The sequence below is a fragment of the Chiloscyllium plagiosum genome, unplaced genomic scaffold (genome assembly GCF_037043375.1).
Source record: "Chiloscyllium plagiosum isolate Xiang-an unplaced genomic scaffold, Cpla_swu_hap1 HiC_scaffold_3, whole genome shotgun sequence".
NCBI classification, from domain to species: domain Eukaryota; kingdom Metazoa; phylum Chordata; class Chondrichthyes; order Orectolobiformes; family Hemiscylliidae; genus Chiloscyllium; species Chiloscyllium plagiosum.
Window position 1 is genome coordinate 103523268 of NW_028270141.1, and position 21640 is coordinate 103544907.

Here is a 21640-nt window from a genome sequence, read left to right on the forward strand (position 1 = left end):
CCTCTGATGGGCTGAGAGTGATCAGGGCAGGGATGAATGGGACCTGGATCCTGCCACTTCTTGGCTGCCCACAAGAAATAGTTGCAGCCAAAAACCTGCTTGTTCTTCTGCGATCTGGAAGGAGTGCTTTGAATACTCGGACACTGAATAAGAAGGTGAAAAACTGTTCAATACGTAAGAATATTTTGGATCTGCTTTTCATACGGTTGCAGATCTACATGCAAACAAAGCTGCAGCATTTGTCTTTTTTGTTAAGATATTGCAGTTTGACAGGAATTGTTACAGTAACATGATCAAGGGTTAAGTGCAGTACAGTAAACAAAATAAATATTAAAATTTGGTATTTTACGTGATCAGGTTTTGAAAATGAAGTGGCCTCAATGTTCAAAGGCTGTACTTCAAGACGTCAGGTGGATACTTTGGGTGGAATCTTACAGGGGTCTGAACTATGTGGAATATGGCAACATTTGTGGCACATCAGATGGGAATTCCTGCAAGGCTGATCTCAATATTGACAGCATCTGGTTCCATCTATTATGCTTTTTACAAGCAGAATGGTGGGTTTCTCATCGGGCAGTGGGGGCAAGTTGCCAATTAACCAGGTTATTGCATGTTAAGCGTCAAGTTGACAGGGTATCTCACCTCACTAATATTCAGCTTTCTATCTTACCAAACTCAGCAAACAAACTAAACGTTAAGAAAACTCGACATGGAAACCAAACTGGATATCTGGCGAATTCATCTTGCTGCATGCTCCAAATGACCTTTATGTTGGACACTGGGTACCTATACCTCAGGGCACAGTCTGTGGTAGTGGCCATGCATGCCCCATTTTTCACAGACATTGGCATCCAACATGTGCCAGCCTCTTAAAAGCCCTCATGGCACATCTCTAACCCACTTGCGGGACAAGTCTGCCTTCAATGCTGCATTTCAGCTTGCACCAAGAGCTGTCATTGTAACACTGCAACAAGGACACTGTGCACTCAGGGACACATACCCTGCTCAAGGGCTAAAGCAGGCTGCATGTCCAGGCCCTTCACTCGCTGTCTTAATGCTCAGAGCGATTGAGAGCTTTCTGGATGCTCACAGCATCCTTGCACTGCCTTTTTATGCTTTTCTCCCTCAGTCAGAGGCTACCTTGCCACTTAGAGCAGACATAACGACAAGAAGCTTGCTGTTGCTGTCTGCAGGTAACAGTGAAGTCAATGGCAATAGCTCTGGGGCACGGGGGTCTCAGCAGAGTAAGTCAAAAGCAGCTTCCATTTCCAGTTCAGGGGCTTGGACATGGTCGGTCAGCCACTTGGACCAGTCTGAGTCAGTATGCTAGCCACATACAGCACGCAGAGCTGAATGCCAGACATCCCACCACCCATCATGTGCCATTCTGCCCTGGAATGAGAGAGGGAGTGGATGGCAGAGTTGTTTGGTGAAGGTGAAGAGATGTGCCGAGTAAATGGGCAGTCAGTGCAGAGGGCCTGCAGGGTTAGTGGTGTCAGGTGTTGGGGTGACTGATACCGAGAGAGGGAAGATGTTGCAGGCATTAGTGTGGTTGGTAAAGAATGAGCCATGTGGGAGGTGTGTACCGTAGCAGAGATAGAGTGAGTGTGGAATATCAGAGAGGGAGGATGGTGCCACTTGTACTGGCAGAGGAGAGAAGGACATTGGCATTCTTTCTGCAGTGCTGGGCATTCTTCCAGCTAAAACTGTACTACTCTGGGTGGCAATCTCAGACTAGGCTGTCATGATCTGGTTCTGTGGACTCAACTGTGGACATTGGGGAAAACTAAGTCCTGCCTCTGCACCACCCTGTCCTGCAGGACCTCCACAGCATGCCTACAATTTCCCTCTCTCTGCCATGTCTGGATCAAATGTTAGGTACCATACAGGGTGGCTCCAGACAATGCCTTTCTGGGTGCACAATGGGTTTTTTTTTTAAGATGGCGTGAGTACAAGGGATCTCATTCAATTCTGGGATATTCGCTGAGTGGAAATGACATGTGATAATATGGGACCAGAAGTGGATGAGCGGGTCATCATTGGGGCAGAATAGGTAGTTAGTTTTCCAGTTCTACCTCATTAGTAAGATGCACTCCTTAACCTTTGCTTCAGTTGGATAAATCAACTTGATAAATGTATCCTAGCAGAGAGTTTATGGAATATATTGCGATAGATTTCCTAGAATTATATAACATGGAACCAACCAGCATTAAGGCTACTTTAGATCTTGGGTTATATAATGAGATAGGCTTATTAGTAACCTCATTGTTAAAGATCCTCTGGAGCTTAGTGCTCATACTGTACTAAAATGTCCTGTTAAGTTTGAATGTGATTAACCTAGTTATGTAACACAAATCTTTTAGAATAATCCAACTATGTATAATTTGATCAGGTTGGTTGGGAAAATAGATTAAAAGGTGGCAGTTAATAGGCAGGAGAAAGCTTAAAAGAAATTCAAAACACTCAAAGAAAATGCACTCCATTGGGAAATATAAATTTCATCGAGAAAGTGATCCATCCATGACTGACTAAAGGAGTTATGGATAGTAATAGATTGGAAGTAGAGACTTATTGTGTTTTCACATCCAGACTACTGTACAGGTTTGGTCTACTTATGCACTGGAGATGGTACAACAATATTTTGCTAGATTGATTCCAGGAATGAGCGAGTTGTCCGATGATGAGGGGCTGAGCAATTTAGGCCTATACTGTCCAGAGTTGAGCACAAGAGATGATTGTGATGAAACATGTAGGATTCTTGAGGAAGATGAGGGTAGATGCTGATAGGTTGCTTTACCTGCTAGGATGGTTTAGAACTAGGGGCCATATTCTTGCGTAAAAAGGTTGATAATTTTAGACTGAGATGAAGAGAAATTCCTTCTCTTAAAGAATTATGAATCTTTGGAATGTTGTACCTCAGCGATCTGTGGAATCTGAGTCATTGGGCATACTCACATTTGGATGGATAAATATTTGGACTTAAGGGGATTGAGGGATTGGGAAATTGAGCAGGAAATCAGCACTGAGGCCCACAATCTGATTGAATGGTGGAGAAGGATGGAGGAGCCTGCTCCTGTTCCTATATCCTGCTGTTCTAACACTTAACCTCCTCCATTAGTAGTTTTGGCAAGATCATGATAACATGGTATTTTAAATAAAGTGGTACATCTGAGTATTAACCTGAGATTCTGGTTTTGTCCCAAAACTCATTACCTTGCTTGTAAACAAGAAGACAGCTTCCAAAAAACATACTGCAGTTGAAATTAACTGAAACCTGGAACTCGAGGTCTGCCAAATTTGGGCAAGATTTTAAGTATTTCAAAAGACAGCAACTCGTATCGAGTTGGAACTGGACCCATTTTTTGCCCTGGGTTAACCGTTCCCTTTTTATGATGACACAAACCACCCAAAATCACAGAGATAGGAAATGTTACTTGTGAAAATGAGTAAATACCAGAATATCTGATGAATCATAGACCCAAGCACAGAATGACAGAATTGTTACAGTGCTGAAGGAGACCATTCGGCCTAGCATGCCTTCATTAGTTTATTCCCTAGTGCCAATCTCTTGCCTTTTCACCATCTCCCTGCATGCCATTTCTATCCAAATAACAATCTAGCGCCCTCTTGATTGCCTCAGCTGAAACTGTCTCCACCACATTTTTGAGCAGCGCATTTTATATCCTAACTAATTACTGTGTGACAATTTTTTTTCTTACATACCCTTGCTTTGTTTGCAATTCAGTCATTATTACCTGAGTTGGAATCATGATATATGTACCTAGCCTATTCCCAAATCCAAGATACTCCTTCAGCTTCCAATTGAAGCTATTCCCAAATGTTGACATTGCCTCTGCTTTAATCACTAAACCAGATAGTCATATTCCACAGCCTTCAGTGTAAAAAAAAATTCTGCTTCACTCTCCTCTCAATCTCTTAAGAGTTTATTTTCTATCTGGATATCTCTAATCTGGAGAGTTCGATCACTGATAAAAGTTAATGCATATAAATGAAAACCAAGTAAAACGTTATTCACAATCAATCAGCCATTGAAAGAAATTAAAAATAGAATGTTCATGGCTAAAAATGCTCAAAGGGTAAATTTTTCTGCACAAATATTCTCAGGTTTTCCATTGAAATAGAGTTATGTGTTGCCGATTATGATATCGTGTATAAATGACTAAATTCCTAGCAAACTGAATTTCCGATAAATCTCACACTAGAACAGCCACCATCATAGATTTCAGACCAAAGGTCACTGATTAAACAGCTGCCAATCAGCCAAGATTAAAGACACAATGGTGAGAAATGTTTGCATTTCATACTAACAAGCAGGTGTTAATAGTTGAGACACCAATCAATTTCCTGTCAGACAAACTCCATAATAGTTCAGCAATTGGCACTCCCTCAAGTCGGTGTACTTGTGTGTGTTTCTTCAGTGAGGCTGCCTGCACCAGCAATCATAACAAAAAAGTCCATTTCTAACCACAGACAATGACATGGACATAGGGTTTTTTTCCACTTCCACACCACTACCTCTAATGTCCCCCTCAAATCTATCCTTGACCCTACTCCTATTTTTCATCTATATGCTGCCCTTAAGCAGTTATCTGAGAACACAGCATCGGTGTTCAACCCTACCTCATCACCGCCACTCTCAACCTCTTTGCCGTCTCTTAAGTTTTGTCTGATATCAAGTAGTGAATGAGCAGAAATTTCCACAAATCACACATTCAGAAGACTGGAGTTCAGCTTTGAACTCCATCACAAGTCCAATTCCTCAGCCACTGATTTCAGCTTCTCCCTGACAATTGACTGAAACTAAACCAGACTGTTCACAACCTTGGTTTCATGTCGTACCGCAGTCTGAGTTTCCAATTACATGTCCAACACCGCTGCAGAACCCCGCCGAATTTAACAACTGCTTCAGCTCAGCTGCTGCTAAAGCACCCTCATCTCTGTGGGCTGTGTTCCACCTAGACTTGACAATTCTAAACCAATCTTGACACTGCCAGTTCGACAAATTTCAAGTAATCAATAGATCACACCAAGTCGCATTCATTGATAATGATTTTGCTCACTTAGCTGCATCAGGTTTATTAGATTGTACCTTTGTTTTAAAATTACTTACTCTTTTTATGCACCAAATTCTATGCTGCTTCAACTGACTCTCCTCCTTTAAGGCAGTCCTTAAAGCTTACCTCTTGATCAAGTATTGGTCATCTGACTTAACATCTCTTTATGTAGTTTGGTGTCATGCTTTGTTTTACTTGCCCCTGTGAAGCACAATGGGATAATTATGGCCTTGTCTCACCCTACATGTCTAATCTCTTCCAGTCCTACATCCCTCCACGTGATCTCTGCCGTTCCAAAACTGACCTCTTGAACTTTCCCAATTTTAATGCTCCCTCAGGCGACTGACTGTGTGGAGTTTGCACGTTCTCCCCGTGTCTGCGTGGGTTTCCTCCGGGTGCTCCGGTTTCCTCCCACAGTCCAAAGATGTGCAGGGTCAGGTGAATTGGCCATACTAAATTGCCCGTAGTGTTAGGTTAGGGGTATGGGTGGGTTTCGCTTCGGCGGGTCGGTGTGGACTTGTTGGGCCGAAGGGCCTGTTTCCACACTGTAATCTAATCTAATCTAATCTAATCTAATCACTGGCAGCCACACCTTCACTGCAATGGTTCTGGAATTCTCTGGGTGATCCTATTCAGCAATCTACCTCTCCTTCCTTCTTTAAAAACCAAATGTGTTAAAGTCTGTCCCCTTATCGGCGACATGACTGTGGATCAAATTTTGTTTATTGATAGTCATGTGAAACACCTTTGAATTTTTTTCTACACTAATGGCACTACATAATTACACGTTATTACCCTGCATTGTTGTTCTGTAGCCAGAATTTCATGATTTCAATCTTTGATTCCCATTGGCAATCCAGATATAAAACAGAATCATTTACAAAGGGAAAAAGGCTGGAAAAGTAGAAAAACAAGACAAGGAAACATAGTCAAGTATGGTCCTTTCAATCTTGCCTGATAGTAATCAAAAGAAACCGTTGAATTAAAAGCAATAATGTGATGAGTCCACAAACTATGCAGTAATGATATGAATAAAATCACATCCTCTCTATGGAATAGCCTAAGTCGACATAAAATAAACACCAAATGCTATTGCAGACTGTTTCTTCTTCAAAGTGATATACGCCGTGCATTGCTATACAAAGATGGTATTTTAATCATTTATGTTTGAAGTTTCTATTAGCTGAAATCATTCATTGTCAGAAAAATATTTAAATGTTGGATTTTAAACCATCTTGTCACACTTGGAGTCATTCAGTTAAATCCTGAATTTCTAAACCCATGTCCCGTCAAATGCAAACATTATTATACTATGTGCTGTGGTCAAACTGAATCATGAAGCATTCTACAGAATTATGAATTGAATAGTTTAATCTTAAAAGGCAAGTAATATATGTTGGGATATTTCCCTCCCTCCCCCATATCTTAAGGGGTGCCTAAGGTATGCAAAGGTTCAATGCACATTTCCAATTACATGAAATTTATGTGCATTTATTATGATCTTTACTTTTAAGGAAAAACAATAATTAGGTTAGAAATCAAAATCCTCTAGAAAGCTGTAAATATAAAACAGACCTTATATTGTCATAGTGTCGCTATAGATTTGTAACTAAAAGACATTGAATAAAAATGAAGTAGTGGCTTTGCCTTGCTGAAACAAAATGCAATATTACAATCATAGCAGCACCAGCATCAAAACCCTCCAATCCTTTGTACTAATGTTGCTAAGCATGATTTCAATCTTAAAAACATAAGTGAATACTTCACGTTAGTTTAAAAATGTTTTATACTTAATGATCGGACTTAGCACACTTAATATATTTATGCCATAAGAATATGATTTGTTTTTAAAGGACACTTGTGGGGCAATGGTAGTGACCCTACCTCTGGGCCAGATTGCCTAGGTACAGGTCTGATTTACTCCAGGGATGTATCATAACACACCTGGACAGGTTGATTAAAAATATCCATAAATGGTTTTAGTGACTAAAATTATAAAAAATGTATGTTTATTTTAATTGTATAAGCCAAATTTTGAAGTTAACTTTCAAGGCAATGACACAGTAACATATTTCGAAACCATTTTGATCTAGATTGGATGGGTAGTTCAGGTATGTTGCAGGATCAGTCCTCACCACAGCTCATCGGAATATAAGATCCATAGGATAGATTTACTGACTCCCACCTCTTTCCTGGTAGGGATCTCTTACTCAGTTGCTAGTTTGCAGTGCAGACTTGTCAACAGCATGGGCCCAGTTCTCACACTGGCTGAGGTTACCGTGAAGAACTCTCCTTCTCAAACTCTCACGCTCTCAGGTTAAACTACAACCAGTCATCTATCTCTAATAAGACAACAATTCCATTGCCCTACGGCAACTTCAGGCCTCCTTGGTCTAGTCTGATAGAGCAGAATCACTTGATGATCTACCAGTAAGAGGTTTTTGTCTTAAACAAGATGTAGTTTCTTGCACGATAACAATTACATGATGCATCACAGTGTGGTGTGGCAACTTCTCTTCCCAAGACCACAACAAACTATAGAGAGTTTTGAACATAGCCCAGTCCATCACGCAAACCAGCCTTCTTTCCATTGATTTCATCTATACTTCCTGCTGCCTTGGGAAAGCAACGAACATAATCAAAGACCCCTCCCACCCCAGTTATACTTTGCTCCACTGTCTTGTGTCGGACAGTAGATATAAAAGTTTGTATACACATATGAACAGATTTAGGAATAGCTTCTTCCCCGCTGTTATCAGACTTTTGAAATGGACCTCTTTAATGTGAATGTTAAACTCTATTTGCATCTTTCCAGCAGCCGTAACATTGTACCCTGCACTCTGTTCTGTTATCCTGATGCACTTGTATCTTACAATCTGCCTGTCAAGCACATAAGACAACATTTTTCACTGTACCTCAGTACACTTGACAGAATAAATCAAATCAAATCAAATCGAATTATGTAGAAGTTACATTTGTTAAATAGACATTGTTCCTAAAATAATAAGGGAAGCCTCAATGTTAGATTTTATTCTTCAAAATTCAAAGTTGTTTCCCCCTCCCAAGTTCCTGTGACATCATCATATTGGACAGTGCTTAATGCATTCCTCCTTGTTACCCTTTCAGATCCTATTGCAACAAAATCCATGAAATGTACCACTAACTCTTAATTTGATATCATGACAGAACAATATTTTCATCTATTTTCTAATTCCCAAGCTCAACCTGAAACAAAGTATGGTAATGTACCATTTTATGAGTTTAAGTGTTTCCACCACTTGTCCCTTCACTACCATCATTACCAAGCAAAAGTCAGAGTTAGGCCAATTAAATGACACCCAGGAATTACAGTCTCCCAGGCATCACACACCAGGGGACAGATAGTGGGAAGGCCAGATGCTTTACTGCTGTTTAGGCTCCAATGTCTTGATTCCGACCTGAGTTAAGAAGAGTGCTTTCTGAAAAACGCTGAACAGCTTTGTTCATTTCCCAACTTCTCATCAATGTCATGCAGGAAGATTTTTGAACTTTAACATATCTTAGTAAATTTCCTGCTTTTTCTGAAATCCATCTGATTTTCTTCTTATTGATTTCGGTACCACATTACTTCAACTGGTAAGACAATTTATAATTAATGGTATGGATTTAATTTTTCACAAATGGTGCAAAGTTAATTTATCTCTTAAAATGCACAATTAAAAGCCTCAATTTTAACCTAACAGGCCTGTTAATAGCATTCATGCACAAAATCCAGGAGATTATAAATCTGGCATCCAACTCAAACCTGTTGTATTTCCATTAATTAGCCTGAATAGCTGGTTTGTCTCTTCCTTTTCAATCCCCATTACAACAATTTCACAGAACTAGAAATCCTGGGTTGTGTTTACACACAAAAAAAACTTTTCTTCAAGCTCTCTTAATGAAACTTTATTTTAATATTATTACTAACTTTTGTAGGCAGTGTTCAAAGTGAGTGTCAGTTGCTAACAAACAATTCTAATTAACATAATCCAGGTCTGCAGAGGTAAAGCTATGACCAAGAAAAGGGTTTCAATGGAAAATGGTTTTATCAGGCCCAAGTAAGTGATTTTAAAGTGAACTAAAAAACTACTGCTTCCCCAAAACATTGGAAAAAGGAATTAATTGCATTATAGTTTTTGACTTTTTGAATAAGCTTTTGTAAGACTATAAAATTAAAATTTAGATGTGAAACAGCAGGTACAAATAGTATTGAATTATTTACACCTGAGCTGATTTCACAACAGGCAACCTAATTGTTTTGGACACCTATCAAGCCAGGATTTTGTTTTCAATTGCAATTTTTACAAAGTAAATAATAGTTTCACCACCAGTATTCAGTACATCCACAATGTACAATGGCAGAATATCTAGTTTGTTATGAATGACATGTTACTCATGGGTTACCAGAACTACCTTCTCAGAGGAATAAATGAGATTTGATTCAATGTAATCATGTATTTTTTTTTTACAATTTGAAAATATTACTCCACTTTTAATGCTTTAAGTTAATGTTTGTACTTTTGGTTTATCAGAGGATGATATTATCTTTTCTCAGTGGGTAGGATGCATAGCATGTGGTTGCAATAACACAATGTCAAGGATTGGACAATATGGTCTCACAGCCAGAGTGTCCCTGGCCAAAGCAAAGTTTCCTGATTATTCCTGATGAGTTTTTAACAAGTTCCCAATACTTAAGCTTTGACTCTCTTGGGAATATGCTTTTAAATGCATTTAATGAAGAATGGTAATGTAGTTTAAATACAAAACAGCACATAATTCAGTTCTTTTGTTCCTATCTCCTTTCTAGATGTTGTGAATTGCATGTGAGTGTTGCATATCTTTTTTCTTGGTTTAACTAATGTGTTTGCCTTGTGTTTTCTTCACATATGTAGTTAATGGTGTTTGGTTTACAAGTTTTCAGCATTTGTCAATTTTGCCATGCATAGAGAAATAATACTTTTTAGTTCAACTTACAGTATCTCTCATGCCATAAATATTTAATTTGGTCAGCTAAGCAGTCTTTTCATCACAACAGAGTAGCTGTTAGTTTGCTACATCAGCAAACCACACAGAATGCTCAACGTAGAAAAGCTCTGAAGAGCAGATAAATCATGGGCAGCACTGCAACATGTTAACCACCAAGAAACCTCATTCACCCAAAGTTACATTTATTTTTAGTGGATTTATAACTATCTGTTGTGTACTCTATTTTTACATGTACAATAATTGATACCTTGGAGTAAGTTACAAGGTTACTCTCTGAACGAAGGGTTCATAGGATATCCTATATTGCAAGATTAGAGCTTAAGTGGTTTATCACGTCACCTAAGATTCAAGATTAGATTACTGTCTTGAGATCGCTCTCGTATCTATTATCTTGTAAAAACCTACATTGTTTACATTTTATTTCTGTCAAAATTTACATCTCTTTCTTAGCGTTGTCAAGAGAGTTTTAACATCTCCAAGCTTACAAGAAGGTATTAACCTCCTTGAAGATAAATTTGATGCAGTATTACCAAGGAATCATTTTGAATCAGAGTACAGAAAATTGCCATGTCCAGTGTATAGTACAAAATGTTTTTCTAAATATCAGGACACTGTTTAATTACCTAAAAGCGAATGTTGTTGTCCCCTGTGTGAAATAGTCCTAAACTGTCAGATGAGTTAATGTGACTTGAGCATTTTTTAAATGCTGACCTCAGGGCTCCACTCTCTAGCATTGGTACATCCTAAGCATTAACCATATGGCTGTAAACCAAAGCTGGGAATGCCCGAGCACATTGTATAAATCAGAATGAAAAACTAGGGGTTACATCATTTTTTATACTTATTCTTCTATGTAGTGTCTCTTCTTGCAGTCAAAACAGAGCCAATGAGCAGCAGTGACACTGCCACAACAACAGGAGATGGATCACTTGACAGTTACACTGGGTCAGGTAAGGCACTGGCCACATAGTTCAACTCAGAGCAGGCATAATTGTCCCGACTCATTGACTGGTTGGACCGAAAGGTCTGTTTCTGTGCTATATAACTTTATGACCGATAACAAGACTAGAACTCAGACAAATGGATGATCTTGTAGCACTGCATTATACTAGTGTTAATGAACTTAGTCAGTAAAATGTACTTTCTCCAACCAATTCCCACTAGTGGATTAATACCTAAGGAATTTATTTGTGATCAAATTGTGCTGTGATTTTCCTTTTGAAAAGGAGAGCAAGAACATGAATTACAACAGCTTTGTTCATGCTTTGTATCAATGAGAGTACATCAGCATGTGCAGATTAAAATGGATATTGAAAGAATGCAGAATAATAATCTCTTATGTTTTGAATGTTTTCAGAAACTTGAGTACCCTTTAATTAATAAAGAAATTCTTCCACCAAGTTTCTATTAAAATAAGCAAGTGAGCTAATGTCAGCTTGTCACATGATTTATTAGCAAACCAAGATCTTCATAATAAGAAATGTATTCAGGTAAAGTTAATAATTTCATGCACTCATCCTCTGTTAACAAATGAAACACACCATGAAGATGACTCCATATGTCCCAATCAATAGCATAACAGAGTTTACATAGAACTTTTAGTGTAGACCAGAGAGATCCATTCAACTCCATAAATGAAGACACATATGACATATATATTACATAGAATCTGTAGTGCAGAAGCAAAAAATACTAATGAATGTTTTCAGTTGGTGTCATAAAAGATAATTAATTTGTTAAAAATACAAATTTACAATGTTTATAATTCATCCTTAAAAGGGTAAATTGTGCATGGTCTTTGTAAGAAGTAGATTTAATGAACTGAATGATTTGTTTTTTATTTTCTGATGTTCCATTTTTATGGGTGAAAGATGCCAAACAAAGACATGTTTAGTTCAACTCAGAATTCTGGTCATAAAGGCAGAGCTCATATCTAGGTTGCCTTTCTATGATGAGTTAACACAACTTGCCTAGCATCTTAATAGGTATAGCAGCTAAATCACTGCCTCATGTAGCAATAAGCCAAACCCCAGGTTCAGTTGCTGACCTATATCAGGTTTCAGGTCAGAAGTGTATCTTATGAGAAGATGCTACAGCAGATCTCAATGCAATGCAATAAAGTGCAATATCTAGGTCTATGCTCTTGAGTGGAATCCCTTTTCTCTGGCTGTTAAGTGCACATGGGGATGTGGTGAGGACCAGGTTGGGCTTATCTGTGTTTCCCTTCACAGAATCTTATTGTCTAGACTTGCCAGCACAACACATCTGCACCGAGGAAAGGAAGGGACAAAGGAAAAAAATGTGGGGAAAAGTAATATATCATTTTGAACACTGGGTCAGAAGTTAATGGACATAATATGCAATAGTTACTCGAAGCTCAAGTTGAGACAGTAAAAATAATGCTTGTTAATGCTTTTTTCTTTGCTTTGCTGTGCCTGTAAACATTTCATAACACCTCAAAATTGCAAGTATTCTTATTTACATACTATTAAGTAATATAGGAAAAGAGGTTTAAAGTTGTGTCAGTACTTTTAACTTTGCCTTTGCGAGAATTTTTGTTTCATTAAAAGAAAAGTATAACTATGTTTGTCAAACAGTAAAACGTCAAGAATGTGCTCATAAACACAGTCCACTGTCAAGTGTTCTGATTTATGTGCTGCAGCTGAGCAGCTCTCTATTTTTGTTTTCCTGTGCAGTGTAGCTTTAGAGTTGACTAATAATGGCTGAGGAATTTGTCTTACACCCAAAACAGGGGCAAATTTGACAGAGTGAAACCTCCTGTCCATGCTGGCCTGAATCCCGAGACATATTCTGCTTTGGGTCTCACCAACATGTTGCCAGCAAGCTGCTGATGCCAAACAGCCACCCCACTGCAGCTCAATGGACAGTGAGGACTGTAAGTCAGCTGACTCCAATGCTGGAAGATTAAGTCTCGAGTCAGTCATTCTGAAAGACACTAAATGTATACTTAATAGTTCAGAGTTATTCTGTGGTCTCAGGAGTCACTCCCCAGAAAGATTAAAATAAAGAAAGTTGCTTTTCTGAGCAGGCACTTTCCTTTATCACTTGGTCTTTTCCCATGTTACATGGGATTTGCATACTGCTGGTTGATCACCTTTGATAGATTCGTTTGGTAGTTTTACAGCCAGACATAAAGATTATTCCTTTATTCCTGCTGCCAACAGCCCCACCTCCAGCATTTATTTGGGCTGGGGGCTCGTGTCAATGCATATTGACCCACCTCCATTTTCAAGGATTATTGCTTAGATTGCTGAATGCCTGATGCAACTATACAGAGCAAATCAATCTTCACCCATTTGTATCTGAATTTTGCATTTAAATTTGAATGTTTGAGCTGTTTAATGCCCATTTCTAATGGACACCCTGAACTCAATTTGGCATCCATCGATCTCTGAGCATAGTTCAGGCATGCCATATCATAAAGAAAAATTACAGCTGTAATATCAACCCTCTGTCTGGTAACTGAGCTGTAGTGTGTTGTATTAACCAACCCACCCCCAGCCCATCCTCCCCCACCGTGATAATGTGTCAGTGACTTTCCAGTAAAATATTCATCAGAACTTTTGACTTCTTCATAAAGTTCTGTTTCTTTTTCAAAATAAGAGAGTTGTGCGACTTGAATGGTTCAGAATGTACCACCAGGTTGCTTGGTCTTCTGCCATAAGGAAGGTGATAGAACCTTCCAAGAAATTACGTAACTAGTTAGAAATAGTGGGTGAGTGATGGATTGGGTTGTTTGTCTCATTGCCGTTTCATTGGAGAATTTCAGGTAATTATTTTGTTATGATTTTATTGTGTATTATCTTGTTGCTTGTATCTGAATCCTCACTTCCACAGTGTCAGAGAAAAGCACTTGTTACTACACCACACAGAATTTCCATTACCCATGATATTCATTCTTCTGACTTCTGTCACTGAGAATACCAAGTGAGTCTTGGAGCATTTGCCTCTGTGGAATTGCTTGCAGTAGAACTATATTTCACTGGAGTCAGCTTTCCATCCCCAACCTAGGGTTCAACGATTCCCATTTCGATTCTTGTAGGAGAGAAGGATGGGGGATGTAGTTGCCCAGTGATTAAGGTCAGGCTGAAATAACCTGGGATAAAGCCATATGTACAAATTAAATGCTCCTGGAATATAATCTAGGGGTGGATTTTCATGGCCCTAATCAGGACCAAAATGGATGCCATATTGAGAAGAGATGGTGACAATGTCCCAGATCTGTAAGTCTTGCCTGCTTTCCCTGCACCAGCTAATTTCACCAACTCAAGAGAGGTGCAGATGGAGTTCCTGAAGCCTGCTACATTTATCAGTATCGTTTTAAGGATAACGAGTTGAGATCCTCTGTGATTTTCATGGAGGTGGACATGATCGGGAAAGCTCCTCATTTATATCAGGAGTATGTAAATCATGAGCTCATGAACTGTGACTTGGAGGAATGTTGCCTGCTCTAAGTTCATCACAAAATGCTGTAATCTGAGGTGTTTCAGTGTCACCTATAGTCAAAGTCAGCAGAATCTAAACGCAAAATGAAATAAAGTGTTGCCAGGTTGGCTTTGACAGTTTTATGACTTCTCCAAAAGACTGATGGTTTTTACACATGGATTTTAAATGTTATAATTATTTTGAGACACTTATGACCCTCTGGGGGGAAGTGATTTTTCAATATTTTGTTCAACTCTCTCCTCTTTATTTTGACAGCATTGTGGGAATTTGAAGAAATTGCAACATGGTACTACAGGGCAAAAAGTGAGCACTGTGGGAAGAAGTGGGAATATGTGGGAATTTCAGGGGAAGAGGGTTAATAATTAAAAATGGTCTGCATTGCTTCATTTACTAGTTCAAGCTGCCAATATTTTCATCCATGGAACTGGGTCTCAATAGCAGGCCTTATCAATATTGGTCTATCTTTTATGACTGAGCCCACTTCTATCTGTGACCTCCTTCCAGAGGCAGTGGATGTATCTCCACCCAATGCCCATCTTTCCAGGACAAACATAGAGCATACCACAATGCGGATGCGATTACAGACAGGGCCAACTTGACCATTTAGGATGAACTGGGCAGATGCCTAGGGCTCCAGGCTTTAAAGGGCACCCTATTGGTCTTTACATGACCAAATGAATAATGGTAAGATTTCATTCTAAAATCTTCACTTTTCTACATATTGATTGTGAGAGTTGGTGGGGAGGGGTTCATAGCCATTGTTTACCTGGAACACCAAAACATTTTTGGTGCATCTCCAATTGCATGCTCAGGAAAATTCCCAATTTTAGCCTTGAAGGTGAAATTCTAATCCCTAGTCAAATGAGAGGGAAGAAAGTCCTGAGTTGGAAAATCTCAAGGTTTCCTCAAGGATCATCCCACAAGTAAATTGAAAAATGGTTTTAGGTAGATGGTAGGAGTTGGGTAATGTTACTAGTAACATTAGTGATCTGATGCTTCAGTAACTTGCATTCAAATCTCACCCAAATCTTTGGGGAATTTCAATTCAATCAATTGATAACAATGGAGCAAGATGCTTATCTCAACAATAATAATCATGAAGTTGCAAGGTTGTCATAAAAACATATTTGGTTCATTAATATTCTTCAGAGGTAGTTACATGGTCTAGCCTATATGTGACTCCAGACCCATAGCAATGTGGCTGACTCTTAACCATCCTCTGAAACAGCCTAGTAAACCATTCAGTGGTATCAAACTTCAACTGAAAACCATATAGACTGCAACAGTTGAAGAAAAATAACATTCTTGTTTCATTTAAGGGTCATATTACTGTAGTACAATGGATAGCAAATGTACAAAATTTTCAATTTTGAATTTGTCAAGTGGGAGAGATTGCTGATCAGCCAGGTGATGGAAAGATGTGCCTCGACCATCAGTCTCCATCTGAACTCATCTGCCCCATATTCTGAGACTGGATCCCTGGTTCTAGATTGCCCAGCCAGCATCTAATCTGTCCAGCCCAGTTAAAACTTTGTGCTTCAATCAGATCCCCTCTCAATCTTCTTGATTCTGTCGAAAACAGACCCAGTCAAAGCAGCAGGGTCGTGCGATGGCTTATTGGTTAGCACTGCTGCCTCAGCACCAGGGATCTGGGTTTGATCCACCCTCGGGTGACCGTATGAAATTTCTATATTCTCCCTCCATCTGGTGGGTTTTGTTCAGGTGCTCCAGTTTCCTCCCACAGTGTAAAGTTGTGCAGGCTGGGTGGATTGGCCAAGATAAATGCAGGGTTACAGATTAGGATGGGAGAGGTGGATTTGGATGGGATGCTGTTTGAAGAAATGGTGCAGGCCAGATGGGCCAAATGGCCTCCTTTCATACTGTAGGGATTCTGTGACACAGGCCCTAAATACCTGGAATGAGATATCCCTCTTAAACAATTTTTTGCTCTCTTTTTCTGAATTCTACAATGCACCTAATCCTTGGGCTTGCTGTTTTTTTCAGGCAATTTTACGTATGTCCTCTTTGAACCTAATACTATCCCATTATTTTGCAAGCTATGATGGAGCACCCTTTTCATTCTTATTTTTGCGCAGACATGAATGAGTAGTTGTAATTTATACATACATTCTTGAGGGTAGCCATAGCCTATCCACCTTGCAGTAAGGTTCCTCAATCCATCCTTGCCAATGCGTGACTTGTTCCCTTGTAGTTATCTTTAAGTAGATTGAGGACCCTAATGTCAGATTCAATAACTTCACTATCCCAGCTGAATGAAGAATTCTATTATATTATGGTTGCTCTTCCCCAGGGGACTCTGCATACCAAGATTGTTAACTAATCCTTTCTCATCGTCATGTAGACATTCCAGGAAATCCTCCACCACAATATCATTCCTAGTTTGATTTATTCCATTCATGTATAAATTAAAATCACCATTTGTACCCTTATTGCATGCATCTTTGATTTCTTATTTTATGCCTTCCCTTAACCTCCATTATAGTTGGGGGCCTACAAACAACCCTTGGCCTCTTGGTGTTTCTTATCTCCACCCATATTGATTCTACATCATGATTTTCTGAACCAATGTTTCTTTGCTATTGCATTTCTTCTTTACTAATAACACTACTCCACCTCCTTTCCCATTTTGTCTGTCCTTCCTAAACAATGAAAACCCCTGGATGTTCAAGGGTACTCAAATTATTTGGGGATCTGGTTGGCTCAGTTTTCTGGACTGCCAGTTTGAGTCAAATTGGTGCCAATAACATGGGACTCAATCCTGATGTAATTAGGGTGGACTCGGGACCCAACTCCCTACTTTACCCATGGTGGAGATTGTGTTGCTGTGGGTCAGACCTGCTTTGAGCATACAACTGACGAAGAAAAAGAGAATGTAGGTTCCTGTAGTACAACTTTTGAAAACCTTAAGACCATAAAAAATAGGAATTGGAGTGGGCCCTTTGGCCTATCAAGCCTGCTCCACCATTCAGTATAATCGTGGCTGATCCAACATTCCTCATATTGACTTTCCTGCATTTTCCCCAGAAACCTTAAATCTCCTACTGATCAAGAATTTATCAAAGTATACAAAAGGACTCTGCTCCTGCATCTTTTTGTGGCAAGGAGTTCCAAAGACTCCAACCCTCTGAGAGAAAAATTCCTCCTCATCTGAATCTTAAATTGGCACCCCTTTATTCTAAAACTTCTGGTCTTAAGGGTATTTGAGTGACACTTTCCGAAATACACTATAGCTGTGCATGGAAATTTCTATAACAGCAGTTATCAGTCAAATACACATGCTATAAAAATATTCTTAATATATAACGAAGTAGAGTACAATACTCTAAATTCTTTGAAGTACAGATATGATGGATTAGGAGAGAGTAATTCGTGTGTTCTATAATGTGCCACTTTAATCCTCAAAATTGTGAATGAATAGCAGATGGTATAATAAAGAAACTCTGTGTCCTTGCCCAGTCTGGTCTTTTTCTGATGCAATTGATTTAGTAAATGTACAGTCAGTGTGCATTATATATCTATTTTAGTCCTGTCAAGTGGTTGAAAGAATACTGTACTACTATTATTTTGGAAAGGATCCAGTTGGGGTCTGACTTACTCCCAGTTTGTGAAGAAGGTTGAATTTAATATTGATGTCCAATACCCAAACCTTTAATTTGTGCCTTGATTAATTTGGTGCAAATTTAGCAGCAAGGTTGCAGTTAAACCAAGCAGATTTTATATTATATATATATGTTATATATATATATATATAGAAGCTTAGAGCAGTATTTCACTCCAGTATAGGAGCAGAAATAGAGGTGGATGACTGGCGAATTTCAGACCACTAGCAGATGTGCCATTTTTAGGACAACAAGATTGAGGCGGAATAGCTACCCACTGACAAGAAGTGAGTAGCTAGTTAATGTAATTAAAAGGTCAATTAAGGTAATGGATCAGAAGCCAACTAGAATTTTCCAGTCTGCCTGAGGGGCCCTGTAACAGAGCAGCTGCCTGGAAGTAGTTTATCGGCAGCAGATTGGGGGAGGGGTGAATGCTTTCCCCAGGATTACTCTGAACATCATGTCTCCTACCTATCTCACCACAGCTGCCCACGTTTAAGTTCAAATCCTGTAAAAGTGTTAAGAGGATGACACTCTTACCTGCAACAGCAGGCTACTGCTCTCTCTGTGTTGGAAAGCCTTCTACTGGCCTTCCAACATTGAAAGCACATCCGTCATGCTTAATTAGACAATCACCATGCCCTCTGGCCCATAATTGACCAATCAAGTCAAACCCACGTCATCTGACTCTTTCAACACTATTCAGGGTTGTCATCTATATCTGACTCTGATGGTCCCACTCCAAAAGAGAAATTCCTGCCCTCAGTGTCAAACTTAAATTCAATAGAATATTCCCATTTACACTGCAGTATCCTATTGGGGGACTTATCATTTTCATCCTTGTTTTGCTTTAAATAGTTATGAAACTCTCTCAGACGTTCATTCATTGGTGCTACTACAAATTTTGTTTATGGCACAGTCTTTATTCATTCAATGGCTGCAGGTGCAACTGGCTATACTAGCATTTAGCCCATCCTATTTGCCCAGAAGGCAGTTAAAAGACAACCACATTGCAATGAATTTGAAGTCACATACAGGCCAGCCTGGGTAAGGACAACAAATTAATTATCCTGGCATTGGTGAACCAGATGGATTTTTACAACAATTGACAATGGCTACACAATTGCCATATAGGCCAGCTCTTTATAGAGAATCCAAATTTAATCATTTGCTGTGGTGGGATTCAACCCCATGTCCCCAGACCCCAGGCGTGGAGTTGTGGATTACTAGTCCAGTGGCATTACCACTACACCACTGCCTCTCCTAACATAGTGCCTCTATATTTGAGGCCTTCTGCCTGGCCTCACCTCCCACCTGCCCCAGAGGTATGTTTAACAATATCTATGTTGCACTTGATCTGTGGAGTTACAGATTTAATTCTGACAGAAAGACAAGAGCATAAACAGATTATTTGAGATTTTAGACCAATTAAATTAGCATTTAGAAGGCTGGTCTACTTGATATTGTGGCAATACTTTCTGTTTAAGAGTGCAAAGCAACTTATTTGGATGTGTAGATATTTTAGAGATGAATAATTGAAACAGTTCCTTTTTGTGCTGGTTGACTGCTCATGGGCTAGAATTATGAATATTCAGCACCTAATGAATGGGTAAAAGAGCCCCTAATGTGCTCCTGAAGAGCATTCTGCCTGTCTGTTTCAGTGTTTGCACCCAAAGGTGCCAGAAAAAGGGACAGGAGGCAGATGAATATCAGAGAACTTCGTATTCACATTCTCTCTGATACGACTTGGTGCAGACTGCCCCATAGAAATGCAGCACTGTCATTTCTTACACTGCTGTATAAATGGTATCCCACTTTAAGGGCAGACAACCATTGCCAAGGTCTCAATGCAGCTTGTCAGCATTAGTCCCTTGTACTTCGCAATGGAGAATTTTGTCGTGTTTGTACCCTATTTGTAGACAGATCCCAGGGAACAATCAAAAACCTTTAGGGTATCACCTTTATAATTATTGGACTGTGTGAATGCCCACTTTGCTTTTAGGGAATTCCAGGAGTTGGACCTGGCTATAGTGGAAGAATGGTGATATAGTAACAAATCAGAGTGGTGTGTGACTCTGTTGGTTTTGTCCTTTCATGTGGTAGAGGTCATGTGTTTAAAAAGGCACTGTCAGAGGTACCTTGATGAGTTACTGCATTGCAATTTGTAGGTCATACATATTACTGCCACTGTACATCAGTAGTAAAGGGAGTAAGAATTGAAGGTGGTCAATGTAGATATGGAAAATGAACCTGCAACAGGTAGGTTTGTGAGGACAAGGTCACATAAGTTTTATCCCTCTTGGTTCCTACTCCACCAGCTGCAGACACTAGCAATTATGTAATTTGTGTCCTTTAGGACTCAGCTATTTTTATTGGCCATGGTGTAACTGAGTCACTTTCATTGAAGAAGATTGAAGATCCCCCACCCAGGGAACACTGTGTGCTCTTGCCACCTTTGGTGCTTCTGATGATATGTTGTTCAACATGAAAGAGAACTGATTCATCAGCCAAGGGGGCACAGTAGGAGATAATCAGCAGGAGGTTTACTTGCCCACATTGGACCTGGTGCCATGAGGCTGTCCACAGCCAATTCTGTCCCAACTGTATATCGACATGCTACTGGTTGGTTTGTACTACTGGTGGGACAGGACATTCAAAAGAATGGTGATGGTCTGTACAGCATAATCCCATGAGTTTGACTGTGTAAGACCATTGCTTGATTAGTCTATGAGACAGTTTGTGACACTGTTGAAATTGCTGCCAAGACATTGCATAACATCAATAATCACGTGGCAGTACCATTTTACGAAAGAAGACAAAGCAGTGAATAATCACACTTATTGCTGCTTATAATGAATTTTGATATGCAACTAATTTGAAAGTTATTCTCTGTTCTTGCTGAGATGGCCTTCAGCTGGCTTCACAAAAGTTTTCAGTGAAGACGTCTCAGCATAGTTCAGTCAGGAATTAACAATTTGAAGAGCAAAAGGTCTGCTTGTTAGAATATTTTGCTTGTGTACTAAAGCACCTTCATTTTATCTAACGTATTTGTCGTCCCAACTTTATTGGGTTAAAATTTCTTCTGCCTGCCACATTGATAGTGGGCCTGATTCAAATGGTGAATTTTTGGTGATTAAAAATGGTTTTAGAGATTGTGATTGTTGTTAAAAGGTTCACTTTTCTCTTCAGAATTCTCAAATAATTTGTGTTGTCCAAGTATTCAGAAGCTGGGGATATAACATGAAAATTGGAAAATCAGGCAGAGCTACTTCATTCAAAGAGCACTTGAATGATGGAAATTGCAATAGAATATAATGTTAGGCACACTGCACTACCCTTCCTCCACTTCCCACGCGTCAACTCCTGTTAAAAGCCTCAATAGTTGAGAAGGCACAATTATTGACTAAATCCACTTTAGCTGTGTTATAGACCAAGATGATTTGGAAGTGGTGCTGTTCACTGATGTTAGCT

The 21640-nt window shown here is 39.3% G+C and overlaps 1 protein-coding gene across 28 annotated transcripts in view; it reads left to right on the top strand.

The window, feature by feature from the left end:
• Positions 1–21640, top strand: part of eya4 (EYA transcriptional coactivator and phosphatase 4) — a 680435-nt gene that overhangs the window by 514041 nt on the left and 144754 nt on the right. For 19 of the 28 annotated variants that reach the window (XM_043686452.2, XM_043686590.2, XM_043686599.2 and 16 more), the window contains one exon: positions 10940–11032. The exons of 5 other annotated variants lie outside the window; for them this stretch is intronic. In XM_043686452.2, the coding sequence (XP_043542387.1) occupies positions 10940–11032 (93 nt within the window). The remainder of the gene's footprint in view (positions 1–10939; positions 11033–21640) is intronic. 4 more of the 28 variants (XM_043686484.2, XM_043686460.2, XM_043686516.2 and 1 more) reach the window with 1 other exon arrangement.